Here is a 16,152-nt window from a genome sequence, read left to right on the forward strand (position 1 = left end):
CTCGCAGGCATCGCGCAAAGAGAGAGAATGTGCGGGAGAGAAAGAAAGAGTGAGTTGTTAGTTGAGAGGAAAAATAGATATTTTAATAATATGGTAAGATTTGATGGAATTTCGGGTTGTGAAGAGTAATTTATTGGGTTATCGATAAAATTTTCCATTGAATAATAAGATGCATCATAAGTCCAAAATTCACACTTGAGGTGTGTACTAAGTTTCAAAATTCAAGGACATAAATGATTAAAAGTCCCAAATGGAGGGGCACAAATGTGTCATGGGCCATGGATGTGCGTATATTTTGGTGAGCGCTCAAGCTCAGATGGCAGTCGCTGGCTGCAGCCTGGAGATGTGGTTGTAATTATTCAAGGAGCGATGAAAACCATGAGTGATGGATGATGGCATGGTATGATGATGAAATCACAACCGTCCAAGTGGTCAACATCCATCACCATCGCCTTCGCCATCATGTTATAATTGTACCCCCAAAACTTGTAGCGCTTGACTCTAACAAGGTACCGAAAAAAAAAAACCTTCAGCAGTACATGCGTTACGGATGCACGGTCGTCCAAGCCTTCTTTATATATATAATAATATTATTAAAAAATATATATATGAGGAACCCTGTAAATATGAGTCATCTAGTAATGTCTGTCTTTTAGTTGTTATTGAAGGGTAAATTCAAAAGGTGTGTTTGTATATTTGTTTATATAAAAATTTAATATCAATATCTAATCAATCGTCTATTATTCTTAAACAAATTAAATCTCTTATTACAACCTTGTTAACAATATTATAAGTCGCTACTTAATTATTAGAGCAATGGACATCATGTAGGAAGGGACAACCAAGCCATATATAAGTTTTCTTTTTCTTTTTTATTTTTTTATATTAAAAAAATTAAATTAGTATCAAGGTATATACTCTCATCTATTAACATTCAAGGTTAACTTCCACTAAATGAGCACTTGGGGGGGGTCCCAAATTGAGATGCCACCCTTCTTAATTTGCTCTTTCAATCAATAAAAAATATTTTAGCACATAAAAATTTAAAAAAAAAAAAATCAAATGTTGCCATACAACACAATATATATATATATGTGTGTGTGTGTGTGTGTGGTGTGAACGAAAAATATGAATGCATTTAATTGATTTTTTGATAGGATATGCCTTTAGTCAGCTACCCAAAGCCCATCAACTTAATATTAGTTTTAATTGTTTTTGTAATTAAGTTTCTAAGAGCTAAAATGTGAATTGAGTATATATCGATGGATCCTCTTCAACGTGTGATCCAGTTAGTATTAATTGGAATTATATATAATTTAATTCTAGACTATGCTGAAATATCTTAGTATTAATTATTTAACTTGGGGATATAAATCATATATAGTAGTCAAACTTACATTCTAGCTACCACCTAATTAATACAAGGCATGCATTTAGTTTTAATCTCTCTCTTTCTTTTGATTCATTCAAACACCATTAATTAAACAAATCCTCTACAACCCATAAAATAAAGAGTTGCCAAAATCAATGCGATTTTGTATATCTAAATTAATTATATATTGTTTTACTACCTAATGGTTGACTATGATTTACTTCCTTGTTAAGTTTGAGATCCATAAGAATAAGACCAAAATACTCACAATATTATTAGTCCAAACAAATTAAGACTGGTTATTCCCCAAGCATGTCCTCTCTCTCACTCACTTTCCGATGCAAATTTGACAAACAAAATTAAAAAAGAAAAGAAAAAGATAAACAGGGTTTGATTATATATATATATATAATATGTATATATTCATGATTTTGTGTGTATGTGTATTAAATTAATTTATTCTTGCATGTTGTTTTATATATTATATTCTCAGCTGAAGTCTCCACAATGCCTCACCTCACCTAGTTAAAATTTGTGTCTAATTAAATTGACCTCGATCGCATCCCCATTATATAAATGTAGAAACAAGAAACCCAATAGTCAAAAGTCAAAACTTTGAATATTATGTTGTTTGTTTAGCAAGAAAATGGAGAGAAAAATATATATATATATATATATGTGAGAAGAGAAGAAAATTTCATGTACGTACAAGTGTATACGTGGCAAATATATATGTAAACACGAAGATAAGGAAGGATGTGGGTGGTGTGTATAAAAAAATGTTGGTAACTGGTCAATTATTTATTGGGATAGGATGGTCCTTTATCTATATATATAATATTTTGTGTATGGTCTCATTTGGTTAAAATCTTGCACAAGATGGTACAACTGCACATGCAAGGAAACACCATTTGAAAGCGCCACTCGCTCTCACTTAGGCTCTTAATTAGCCACTACTAGCCAGCCAGCCAGCCAGCCAGCCATCCATATACTTTTTCAAAATAATTAATAATTCTTTCTCCCTGTATATATATATATATATGTTTTACAATGAACTCATCATTCGTCTATCAAAAAATTATATGTCTGTCTATTTTACAGAAGATAAAAACACAAAATCAAACAAAACACAGTACAGTACAGTAACACTATTTTTAACTTTCATTTTCAAAACAAATTAATAAACCCTGCTGGTGGCCTAACTTACATATATATATATAATCATCATCAGGTTCAAGCGTTGATGAATAGATCATAGATTAATTTCATTTTGTTCTTTTGTACTCTTTCATATCATATCATATGATTCCACACCTTTTCAATAATTAATCGCTAAACGTTCACTGATCTGAATATACGTGCGTGCTAGCTAGCTCTTCGTCTTCAGATTCTTTCTTTTCTTTTCTTTTCTTTTCCCATTATATTTTATATATGGGGTGCTTTGAAGCTGCAGCAGCGACCTCCAGACATATATATATAAAGAGAGAGAGAGAGAGAGAGAGAGAGAGAGAGGGAATAGATTAATTTAACGTCAAAATTACGTTAATTATTATCAACTGGATTTCGTACGAAGGAAGTCATAAGCCAAAGGCATTAAAACAAGTACTGTTTTTCCTCGTTAGCATCAAACTTAATAATAAGCAAGTGTTAGGTACGTAACTAGCCGTCATAATTTAATCTTAACTCATATACTAATTAATTAATTAATTAATCCTTCTTCTCGTTATTTATTTATTTATTTTATTTAACAAAAATCTCGTAACTGAACTGAACACTGCGTAATCTTCATTTCTTAAAAAAATAAAATAAAATTCATAAAACTGACACCAAGCAAGCACTAGAAGCAGGATGCACCTAATTAATTAAGATTCTCCGATCTTAATTTACAATGAAAGAGTCTTCAAAGATCAAACTAACGTATGTACGTAGCTTTCCTATAAATTAATTATGTACGTATCATGATCAGCACCGCTAATTTAATTATTCATTAATTTTAATTAATATAATCAAGCCTATAACTGCCACCCTTTAGGCTTTGCAACCACTTGCGCCCCAAATTAAGATGCCCTGAACCTGAAGCTGAAGCAGCAGCTATATATATATATATATATATATATTAATCTATTATACTGTTACTATATTATATTTACATATAACCCACCATAGCTTAGGCATTAGCCATAATAATAGTTTTTGTTTATTAATTCTGTTATGATCAATGAGGAATTCTAATTTTGAATTAATAAATTTTTTTATCCAGATTTATTTGATGGAGGGAATGGAATTAATTCCGAGTCTATATATATATATATAATTAAGAAAATTTTAAATTGTTTGTGGATGGACGTCGACCATGGTGGTAAGGTGCGTTGAACAATATTATTTATTTAGTTTTATATATATATATATGATTGTTAGATTCTAGAGGGACAGTAGACAACCACCATTTATTTGGTTACAATTAATTAATTATTAAATCAACCATTTAGGATCCTCCATCCATCGGTACTTCTATATATATATATATATAGCTAGGATTTCAAATCCACTAATTAAACTATATATATATATATATATGGATCATATGTATGTATGTATGTATTATATGGTCCGGTCAAGGAAGGTGATAATGCAGTCAACATGAACGTCTAGATAATTATATCTATTTAGATCAGACTTATAATTCAATCCCAATTGGTAATTCAATTAAAGGACTTGAAAATAAAATTACAAGGGTTAATTTATTTAGTGAAAAAAGAGCTCTGAATATAATAAAATAAATATTAATTTCAAGGCATATTTATTTAATATATTCTTAGCTAGATAAGAAAAACTCTTTCCTACTATATATATATATATAAATTAAATATATATCTACTACTAAGACATTCAAATCATGGTCAATAAAATATATATGCAATAAATAAATATGCCTTGAAATGAATAAATATTATATAAGAAGACACCAATTGCTATAAAAAAAAAAAAAACACTTGAATATATAATGAATGAAAATTAAGGTGCAGCCACATTGAAATGGGAAATTGAGAGAGAGAGAGAGAGAGAGAGAGAGAGAGAGAGGGCAATTTCAATTTGGGTGTGGAATTTGCAATGAATGAATGAAAGAAAGAAAGGGAGGGAGGGAGGGAGGGAGGGGGATGATGATGCATATGAAATCATTGAAATGAGAAGCCCCTACGAGTCGTTGACTCTGTCTTTCCTTTTCTAGAAGTTTGAAGCATATGAGAACACTAAGCGGCAATTGCGGCCATTATGTTTGAATCTAATTTAATATATTTATTATTATTATTATTATTATTTGTCTGAATCAGGGACGCTCGCACATCAGATCACATGAGATAGATTGATTACTCAGGTCAAAGTCAAAATCAGATGGATGTGCGTACATACGTGGATTATATCTCTTTATACACATATAAAAGACGTCAACACGGAAGCAGACAATAAAAGCTCTCTCTCTCTCTCAAAAAATTTAAAAGAAAAAAGAAAAAAAAGCAAAAGGCTGTGGGTGGATGGGTTGTTGTCCATGTATTATGTAATGACAAAAATCGCCCTCGTTTTGCGTGCACGTCTCCGCAAAAACTCTCTTGCGTGCGTCTCATGTGTACGGTCTGCCCCATTCTTTCAAGTTATCTCCCACGCCTCTTCCCCCTCCCCTCCCCTCCCTTTTGTTTTTTCAGAGAATTCTTTTATGTTTTTTTTTATTAAGTGTTTTCACTATTCAACCTTACGATATCAACAAATCTTACGATATCAACAAGAGATATAAATCAAAAGACTTAGAGCCCAATTCAATCTCTAACCACCCCTATGTTTCTTCATCGTTGTCACATGAATGATTATGATCAATAATACCAAATTCATAAGGATAATTTTTTGGACATTTTTAAAAGTTATATTTACAGGTATATATAAATATATGTAAAAAAATATGATATAATAATAAAATTACTTAACAACAAAATACCCCACTACTAATACCAATTATAAGAGTCTTTCACAAGATTTAAGAATTAGAATTCCATTAGATAACCACTGATAATAATTAAATAAAAACTTAAAATAATAATAATAATAATAACTATTTGTTCTCTATTTATATTTGAGACTGACCATGCAATAAAATTTGCCAGAGAGAGTACCTGTTGATTAATTATTATTCTGGTATTATTATTATTGAAGGGTTAGGATGATGAGTTGAACCCAAGATTTGGTCATTTCGAGATGTCACTTATTGCTGAATTAATGATTGGGACTAGTACTAATAATTAAGAGTTGATTTGAGTCGGGTCAAGCAAAACAGCCAGTCAATTAAAATTTGGTTTAATCCCCCAAATATAAACTCAAAAGGAAGGGAGTGTTCTCGATTGGAAGGGAATGCTTTTCGTACAAACAAGCATCCAATTTATTCACTCTCGGATAATAATAATTTCCGGTTTGGATGGGAGCGGGCAAGAAGGGAAGTGAAATTACCATCTCCTCTCTCCTTGTTTGGTATTGATCACAAGGTGGGGACACATTTCACCTCTCTCTCTCTCTCTCTCTCAAACAGTACTTATCTAACGCCTCAACTCGAAACACACGTATATCATTGTCCATAAAATTTTTAGTTTAATAATTGAAGGGTGGTTACTTTTTTTTTTTTTTTAAAGTAATTACCAAATATTTCAAATTAAATTTTGTTTTTTTTTTTTAAAAAAGAAAAGAAAAGAAAAGAAAAGGCTAGTGCCAAACCGAGCCAATGATGTTGACTAATACATAGGGATCGAGGGGTTGGTGGTGGTGGGGGGGGGGATGCTATATAGCAGTTAAAAGATCTAAGGCTATATAAATGTTGTTAATGTTGACCAGTTGTAGGGGTCAAACCTTTGGTTAGCTGGGGTTGGGACCATTGTTGTAGAATTGGGTTCCACCTGAAAGCTCAGTGTAAGATAAACAAACCCTCCATGTGTTTCAAGGCCAAACAAGCAAAGAGATGGTAATGCCATGCATTGGTGGCCACCCACACTGCACAACTTCTCGTTTTCGTACGAGTGTCATTTTAAATGTAATTTTTTTTTTTTTTTTAACTTTTACTTTTATAGCGCAGTTGTTTTTATAATTCGAACTCGACACCCCAACAGTAATGTAGGGAGGGCACTTTTTGAGGGGTCTAAAGTGATGGATTTATATATAATTGGGTTAGAACTTAGACTAGACATCATCTTCAAGCTGTTTTGACTTTGAGTGAGAAAGCACTTTCCATTTCCGAGGAAGCGGCGGTTTAAGCACTTCTCCCCAACATTTGTAACAGGCAAACGAGGCCTTAGTGCTCGAGAGGTTCACTAAAGGCGTGTTGGGCCATCCAACGCTGAGATGAGATGTGAACAGGGCCAGCTCCTGGACCTCTTTTTCTACGGTGGACAGGCAGTCTTGAAGCGACACAAGACAGATCCTAGTTGACAGAGACAAATCTAAAAGTCAAATTGCCAACAGTGGCTTTCTCCCCAACCCAAAAATACCCTTCTTTTTTTCAGGCAACAAAGTCGGCCATAAAATTTGTTGAATCAATCACATGAATTCTAAACAAGATGCCAATTATAATAATAATCTTAATAAAATAAAGTCAGATAAAAATAACTAAAATTTATATCAGAGTGCCTCATAAGACTTGATATGTTATTGTTATGACATTTGCCTTGAAACAAGTCGGGAAGTCAGTGCGAGATCCAAGCAGTTTATGAAACTGGAAGCAACATTATATGGAATTAGGAAATGAACTGTGTGAAACTAGATGGCACGGTGAAGGTACTTTTTGGCACTAGCCACTTGAACATGTTCATCAATGAGGAAGGAAGGAAGCAAGCAATTCTCATCTAAATTGAACAGAAAATTATCAACAGTAGAACCCAGCCAAAAGGAAAAGCTAACAACAGAGACTCTGGGAGAGCTAGGCAATCATCGAGTGTTTAAGCTTAAGTGGCATACGTGCTCAATGGCTAAAAAAAGACCAAACACATTCCAGAATCCAAATGAAATCAGAAAGATAATGTGAAAAATTGTAAATAAATGCGAAACTTCTTGTGCAAAACCCCAGCGCGGGAGGGGCCAAAAGGCGCCAAAACTATATTCAAATTGAGGTCAATTACCTGATCAGAGGACAAGAATACAAGTAGTGTCCCACCAATATGCGGAGTCAGACAAATCAAAGCAAAGAAAACCAAATTGATGTAACAGGCAAATTCAATTGTTAATTCTCAAGTAAATGGAGGATACCTTATTCAAATGCAACCAACGGGTCAAGAATGTTGCTCATAATTCAACTTGCAATATATTAATCTAAAAGAGCCAGCTTTTACAACTCTCTTTCAGGACTGATAGAGATGGCATGGCAATCACATCCATTGAACATGAAAAATCATGTGTTACCGCGTCCCTTAATTAGACAGCACTTTGGACAACTAGTTTTAGCTCTAAATGAAGCTTCTGTAGGCCCCATTATATCTTGCAGTGATTAAAGTTTTTAAATTTGAAATATGCTTGCCAGTTAACACCTAGCATCAGCTATCGGTGGAGGCAAGACACTAAATCCAAAATAGGCATCTTTCCAAGGGAAAAACAGGGGATGGAATAAAAGGAAAATATATCATGAACCCAGATTATAGTACTGAATTTTGAAAGTCATGTTCCAGCTGAGGTCTGAGAAGTCTCATCAGAAAACAAAGCTAGAGTGAATGATACAACACTAATCATACACAACTGCACTATCCCTAACGGTCAAAATTCAGAACAAGACACTCAAATAAGATAGAACATATCAAATAATATTAGGATGGCAAAAAAAGCAAGCAAGAAAGGGCATCCAATTGCTTAAAACAATGGATACGAGAAACCGGTAACCATACTCTTGACTAGCAAAGTTCAACCACCTCACATCTTGGTGTAGGGAATTCTTTATCAAGTCTCTTTGGCTGCAGCAGCTTGACGAATTCTGCGTTGATGTACATCCCAGTTGTATATGCGAGCAATTGTGACCTGAAGCATAGCAGTGTCATATTAAAATATCCTTCCAATTTATTTGGACTTCGCAAGTACAAGAGTAAAAGGCTATCAACATTATGGTGAGCTGAATAGCTATGCGTTGCCTCTACCGTCTCAAGGTACCATATGCATTAAACATCTTGGCCCTTGAGGCTTGGACGGTTTAACTGTTCCCAAAATGATCAACAGAAATAAAAATAGCAAACTTGTGAATTTGTTAAAAAAAAATTAGCCTATTCTAGCCACAACTCCTACAAGGAGTAAAACGCTAACTATACCTGTGTAATGGTCACTTGATCCCTCAAGAATTGTAGATCTGCAACAAGAACTTCTAAACTTGCTCTTGCATTTTCCAAGTTGCTCTGGAGAAGAGCAGTAGCCTGCACTTAAAACTTAAAGAACATCAAAGATCTTGCATCCTTTGTGTAAGAATCTAACATCTCTTAAGATTACAAATAGACTACCTCTTCACATGAGTATTCCAGCATGACGTTTGCTCCCAACCATAAACATACTGAATCAGAATCCTCAATGCATGCTCGAGAGTAGATTCCTTCTGACACTTCAAAATCAGCTATCAGTGCCTGCAACCACATAATGATAATTATATCATAACCTGCAACACAACATGAGCTGCAGACACAATCAGTTTGATAAAACTTATATATTTTTATTCAGTAGGTTTTATATGCAAACAAATTTGTAGATTTTTGAGTTATTTATTTCTGCAAAAAAGAAACGCATAAATTACCCAATTTGTAGCAAGCCAATTCAAAATTTGTCAATTCACAATTTTTAGAACAAGCAAATGGTTAACTCAAAACACATTTGGAGAAGAAAATAGGCACATCCATGCACACGAGCTTGTATGTGCAGCCTTGCCAGTACATAGGATTGTAACATGCACAAACCACTAAGGTCAAATTGAGAGGGAGGAGGGTAGGAAGAGAGAAGTGGGGGGGGAGAGAGGATTGATTTGACAGGAGGAACGATTTCCATAATTCTGTCTCAGTTTGGAAAAGAAAAAAGTAAAAAAAAGGATTATTTACTTTTAAAAGAACACAGGATAAATAGCAAAAAAATAAGAACATTGGATAAAGTGAAGGATTGGCTTAAGAGGAAAATTTCACGAGATGATAAAAGACCCACAAACTTCATACCATGCCTCTTGGCAAATAATATGAAATGCTTTGTAATAGGGGGGCACGAAGATAGATATATCAGCACTAGCACAAGACATCGTAAGGTTCAGATTTAACATATTTGTGGAAACTCAGTGGTTGAACAAGTGATGGAAGATGTGGAAAACCAACTTGTTCATTTTGCACAGAATGACATGGAGCACATAAAAGAGCAGCGCAAATTGCAGATTTTGCTATATCAAAAGAGCATAAAAAAGGGTGTCAGCAAGAAAAGATGCAGCAGAAATAAAAGCTTTAGGCAGAATATAAACCAGGAAAACAGAAGCCCAAACAGACAGCATATAAAAACAATTTAGTTTAAGCATAATTTCGATTTAACATATAAGATTGAGGGTGCCACTTCAATGGCATGATGTTACAAGAAAATGCCTAAATTAGAGACTCGGGAGTACAGCAAAAGCAACACACAATGAAAGAAACACATATTGTTCGGCAGCTTGCAATTGGCGGCATGTAAGGTCCAGTAGAAACTGTAAAGCAGAATGCCTAAGCTATATCCACTATTGTCGGAGATCATATAGCCAGATTGATTGAAGCAAATTTATGAGAGTTATCTTGGAAAGTTGTGAAGGGCTGTCAATCAAGCTGTTTTTGAATTATTTCCTAACGTAGAAATAGAAGATTAGGTGTACAGAATTGGTAGGTTCTGTAAATCACTTAGAGATTATCTCCATTAGAGGAATTCCTAATTAAGACTTTCCTATTGTAGATTGGCTAGTTTCCTGTATATATATAGATCTGGACAGAATGAATAAGATATGCATTCAGTTTTCTTCCCAATGCGTAACATGGTATCAGAGCCTTAGGAAACTTTCCATAGGCAACCTTTTTTCCAGCCTTCATTTCCATTACCCTCCTAGCCTCCAGCCTTCATTGCTGTTAGCTTTCCAGCTTCATTGTCTTTGCTGTTTGACCGGCTTTCATTGCCCTCGAAGCCATCAGGTTTCCTAAATATTTTAGCAGCCTGAAAGGATGTCAACTGTCTCTACCTCTGCCGAAGTTGTCTCCCACAGCACCGGAGAAGTACCAGCAAATCCAGTATCCGGTGAACTGCAGCAAATCAGTGCTGCATACTGGCTCAATGGGAAGAACTGTCTAAAATGGTCACAGCTGATTAAGACTATTTTAAAGGAAAAAGGCAAGCTCAACGACATCATCGGAACTGGACCTAAGGAAGGAGATCCTAGTTTTGCCTCATGGGATAAGCAGAATTCGATGATTATGGCTTAGCTCTAGAGTTCTAAGTCACCAAAGATCGTGGCATGTGCATGTTCCTAACAACTGCAAGGGAGGTCTGGGAGTCAATTCAACAAACTTATTCCAAAGTCAAGGATGCGGCCCAGATCTATGAGCTGCAGATCAAAACTATGTCGACAAAACAAAGAGATAAAACTGTCACAGATTATGTAAGCTTGTTGAAGGGTCGGTGGCAGAAAATGGATCAATATCAGGTAATAAAGATGGAGGAGAGTAAAGATGCTGCATTGCTGAAGGCATTCTTTGAGAAGGACCGTAAATACGATTTTCTAGCAGGACTGAATGCATAATTTGATCCTGTGAGAATCTAGATCTTAGGTAAGGATGATCTACCCACTCTTAATGAAGTAGTTTCAATTATTTTGGCAGAAGAAAGTAGAAGAGGAGTGATGTTGGAGACGAAATCACTGGAAGCCTCGGCCATGCTGACAAAAACTGCAAACCGTGGTCCAAAAGAAAATTGGAAGGCTGAATCCAAGACAACAAGTGGCAAAGATACAGACTCTCTATGGTGCACCTATTGTAACAAACCAAGGCACACTCAGGAGAAGTGCTGGAAATTGATTGGGAAACCATCCAGCAAGGAGTGGGGAACCAAAGGAGGACAGAATAAGCTGTGCAAAGGGCAGGCATACCAAGTGACTGCACAGCAAGGAGAGGAGAAAGGCCCAGAATCAACAAATCTCAATAAAGAGGAGATTGTGAAGCTGAGGAATTTTTTGGCTGCTCTTGAGATACCATCAGGTACCTGTACATTGGTACATTCAGGTAAGTTTCCAATCTCTCATGGTTTAACTGCCTCAGTAAAGTCGTGTAAAAATTCATGGATTTTTTATTTGGGAGACATAGATCATATGACCCATGGCTCTACTTTTAGCACTTATACTCCTTGCCATAGTAATAGAAAAATAGCCACTGCAGATAGTTCACCAACCACAGTAGCCAGAATAGGAGATATAAGAATCAATCCAAAATTCAACCTTGAAAATGTCCTTCATGTTCCTAAAATGTCCACAAATTTGGTATCTATCACCAAGATTTCTCAAGACCTAAATTGCAAAGTTATATTTTTCCCAACTCATTGTTTATTTCAGGACCAAGATTCAAGAATGATGATTGGACGTGCTGAGGAAAGAGACGAATTGTACTATCTTGATGTGCCTAAGACACCAGACATTAACAAGCAAAATCATTCCCTAACTCTCCTATCCGAACACCATCAATCCATTGTTGAAGACCTGATTTGGCTCCACCATTATAGACTGGGTCATCTCTCCTTTAAAACTCTTGCAGTTATCTTTCCTTTCTTGTTCAAAGGATTAGAAACTAAACCTTTTGCTTGTGAGGTATGTGAGTTAGCCAAACACAAACGTTCAGCCTTCCCTATTATCAATAAAAGGAGTTCAATTCCCTTTGAGTTGATTCATTGACAATTGTACTCGAGTTACTAGGATTTTTTTGCTGAAATCCATAAGTGAAGTCAGTAATATACTGCCAAACTTTCTATCCATGGTAAAAAACCAATTTGGCATCCAAGTTAAAAACAGTTCCGTTCAAACAATGCCAAGGATTACTTTAATCAAACTCTGTTGGCTTATTTCCAGGGAGAAGGGATCATTCATGAATCTTTTTGTGTCTATACTCCTCAACGAAATGGGGTAACTAAAAGGAAAAAATGGTCACCTCCTCTCCACAACCCGAGTGTTACCATTCCAAAGAAATGTGCCAAAACATTATTGGGGGGAAACAGTTCTCACAACCACTCACATTATTAATCAACTTCCTACTCCAATATTGAATCTCCAAAGCCCTATGGGAGTACTGTCACACTTTTACCTACATCTTACCATCACAAACCATCTTGCTCCTAGAATATTTGGGTTTGTCTCATATGTTCACATTCATGGTCAAAGTCGAGGGAAATTGGACCCAAGAGCTCTCAAAACTATCTTTGGAATATTCTTCAACCCAAAAGGGATATAAATGCTATCGTTCATCAACCAGAAAATTCTTCATGTCGGCTAATGTTACATTTGATGAGACTAGGGGTGAGCAATCGGTTATAACCAAACCGAACCGGACAAAAATTGTGAACCAAACCGAGCCGACCAAAAGCAATAACCGAACCGAACCGACCGACTAACCTCAACAAACCGAACTAACCGAAATCCAAACCGTGCTACCCGAACCGAACCGAATAACCGAACTGAAACACAAAATAACCAAGAAAACAACTTTGTTGTTGCTACCAGCCACCTAGCCGACCGGCGATTCTGATGATCAGAACCGATCATCGGATTCCCCCAACCACGGTGACCCACATACCCAAAAATTAAAAGCATCTAATGGTTGGATTTTAGTAGATCTAAGTTTCAAAGTTTCAATGTAAAAGAGAAGTAGCCGGAAAACTTACCGAAAAATCATTGGCGTCGTCTTCGTCTCCGGCCTTCATCTTCTTCTTCGCCATCGGTGACGGCGACGGATGGTGGAGGGAGAGAGAAGAGATGAAGACGAAGAGCCTTCGGCCAGTGCTGATCTACGAAGCAACGAAAAGTCTTCGTCTTCGTCTTCGCCATCGCAAGATTTGTGGGCGGACAGTGTTGATCTATGAAGCATCGAAGAGGCAAGAGCCTTCGTCTTTGCCATCGCCATCAAAGAGCCTTCCTCTTCGTCTTCGCCATCGCCAGATCTGTGAAAACTCGAACTCGAAGAGAGTCTTCGTCTTCGCCATCGCCAGAACTCGAAGAGAGTCTTACATCTTCACCAATCGCCATCGCCAGAACTCGACGAGAAGAGAAGACGCGAGAGAGAGACACACAGAGAGAGAAGAACGAAGAGAACACGAAATGGGGTGTCGTGCCCGCGTGCGTGAGGGGGGGGGGGGGCGGTTCGGTTCGCCTATTTGCTACATATATAGTTCGGTTCGGTTTTTGAGTATTTTTATCAAAATAACTGAACCGAACTGAATAACCGATTTTTAAAAGAAAATATAACCGAACCGAACCGTTTTTTATGAAAAACCAAACCGAACCGACCGAATTTTTCGATTCGGTTCGATTAGTTCAGTTTAACCGAACTTTTGCTCACCCCTAGATGAGACAACATCCTATTTTACTCAACCGTATCTTCAGAGGGAGACAACACTTGTCAAAGATAAGGATTTTTTCTACTAGACCTACCTAGAACTAGGAACACCTTCTCCCGAGTCAACTTCTGCTCCCAACCTCAAACCTCAACAACCCCAAGCTTTTTGAACCTTGTGATCCTTAATGATGCCCAACTTGAATCTGAACTAGAAAACGTATCGTTAGTTGGGGGAATGAGGATGCTTCTAATAACAGATTTCCTTAGGTTTACTCAAGAAAAAAGAACCTAGCTCCTGGATCGAGGCCAATTCAGGCATCAAAACCAAATCCTGAGAATAAGGTAATACCTTCTGATCCCTCTCAATCTACACCTGAATTGGACTTGTCTATTGCCATAAGGAAGGGAACTAGGGAATGTACAAAACAACCAAGGTACCCACTTATAGAATTTGTGTCATTTGCAAGATTTTCTCTGTCATAAATGCTTCCTCACAAATTTAAACACTATGTCAATTCCTAATACCTTTTTTGAGGCTTTAACCTGTGAGAATTGGAAAAACGCTATGAATGTTAAAATGTAGGCCTTAAGAAAAACAAAACATGTGAAGTTATAGAACTACTAAAAGGGAAGAAACCAGTAGGGTGCAAATGAGTATACACGGTGAAGTACAAAGCAGATGGGATATTAGGAATGTACAAAGTAAGGTTGGTAGCAAAAGGATACACACAGACATATGGAATAAACTACCAAGAAACATTTGCTCCAGTAGTAAAGATGAACACGGTGAGAATTCTATTGTCCTTAGCTACAAACTTTGATTGGCCACTCCAACAGTTTGATGTAAAAAATACCTTTTTACATGGAGACCTTGATGAAGAAATATATATGGAGATTCCACCTAGGTACACTAGAAACATAGCTCCTAATAACGTGTGCAAGCTTAAGAAAGCATTGTATGGTTTGAAACAGTCGCCTAGGGCTACAAACAAAGTCAAGAAGAACACACTTTGTTTATAAGACATTCGGGCTTACAAGGAGTCACAACACTCATTATATACGTGGATGACATAATAGTGTTATAAATTGGGAGCATTGGCAGCCTTAAAACCCTCCAAGAAACTAATCAAACACCCATCCAAACGCTCTTAACTCACCGCCCAACACACCACAACACAAATAGTCAATAAAGAACATAATTTAAGTAAGAACAAAACAAGAAAGAAAACATTCAAACCATATAAGAAGACAAACTTTTATCCTGGTTCATGCCAATTGAATTGGCACTACATCCAGCCTCTAAGATCCTCTCGAAAGCAGTCTTTATTTCCAGAAATCAATCAGTACAGTAGTGACCCTTCTCTCCCTTCTATTCCCGAGCGCCCCAATTGTTTTCCCTCAAGATTACAAAGCTAACAGCCCTAGCCTTTCTCTCAGAAACAATCAGCCCTTGTTACAAACAGAAAAATGAGAACTCTCTCACCATTTGCTACCCCTTGCCCTCTATTTATAATAGTGGGTGAATATCCTAATGAATATTATTAGATATTTACAGTTTATCCCCCAAAATATAACTAATTACAGTTTGGGTTACAACTTCTATCTAAAATCTTCAAAAGGAACTCTAGCGAACTGCCATCATGTTCTTCTTATACCATATACTCGAGACAACCTTTAACAAATAGTAATCAAGAATGATTAGCAAGAGAAGCTGAGTTTAGGACATCACTTAAAGAAGGAATTTGGAATCAAAGAGCTCGAAAATCTTAAGTACTTCCTAGGAATTGAGGTGGCATGTTCCAAGATGGGGATTTTTATTTCTCAGCAAAAGTACATTACTGATCTCTTAAGGGAAACAAGGAAGTTGGCATGTGTCACGACCCTAGGGACAATAGAGGGGTAATATTGTAATTAAGCTACATATATTGTTGCATTTCCATTAGGCGCACATGGTTGTGCACATGCCTGCTACCATTTTTGTTTGTGCTTTCAGTTACAATAACTAAAGAGCAACCACCTATGCCTATAAAAGGCCGATTGTAAGAGGATAGGGATTCATCGTGAATGAAAATTGACTCTTTTCCCTCTACTATTTTTTTCTCTCCTTCTCTCTCAAACCCTCTGTTCTTCCCCAATTCTTGTTGTCTCCCTTGTCAATCTGATTCTCCCTCCAAATTTCTCTTTGATTCTCAAGTT

The 16,152-nt window shown here is 36.3% G+C and overlaps 1 protein-coding gene across 1 annotated transcript in view; it reads right to left on the reverse strand.

Annotated features, from left to right (window-relative positions):
- Positions 1-7,998: 7,998 nt before the first annotated feature.
- The window catches only part of LOC127811939 (prefoldin subunit 3), a 32,035-nt gene continuing 23,881 nt past the window's right edge, over positions 7,999-16,152 (reverse strand). Inside the window, exons 4-6 of the mRNA XM_052352148.1 lie at positions 8,878-8,997; positions 8,692-8,793; positions 7,999-8,407 (exon numbers count right to left, since the gene is read on the reverse strand). Coding sequence (XP_052208108.1) covers positions 8,330-8,407; positions 8,692-8,793; positions 8,878-8,997 — 300 coding nt within the window. The 3' untranslated portion in view covers positions 7,999-8,329. The remainder of the gene's footprint in view (positions 8,408-8,691; positions 8,794-8,877; positions 8,998-16,152) is intronic.

This window comes from Diospyros lotus, chromosome 10 (assembly GCF_014633365.1).
Source record: "Diospyros lotus cultivar Yz01 chromosome 10, ASM1463336v1, whole genome shotgun sequence".
NCBI classification, from domain to species: Eukaryota; Viridiplantae; Streptophyta; class Magnoliopsida; order Ericales; family Ebenaceae; genus Diospyros; species Diospyros lotus.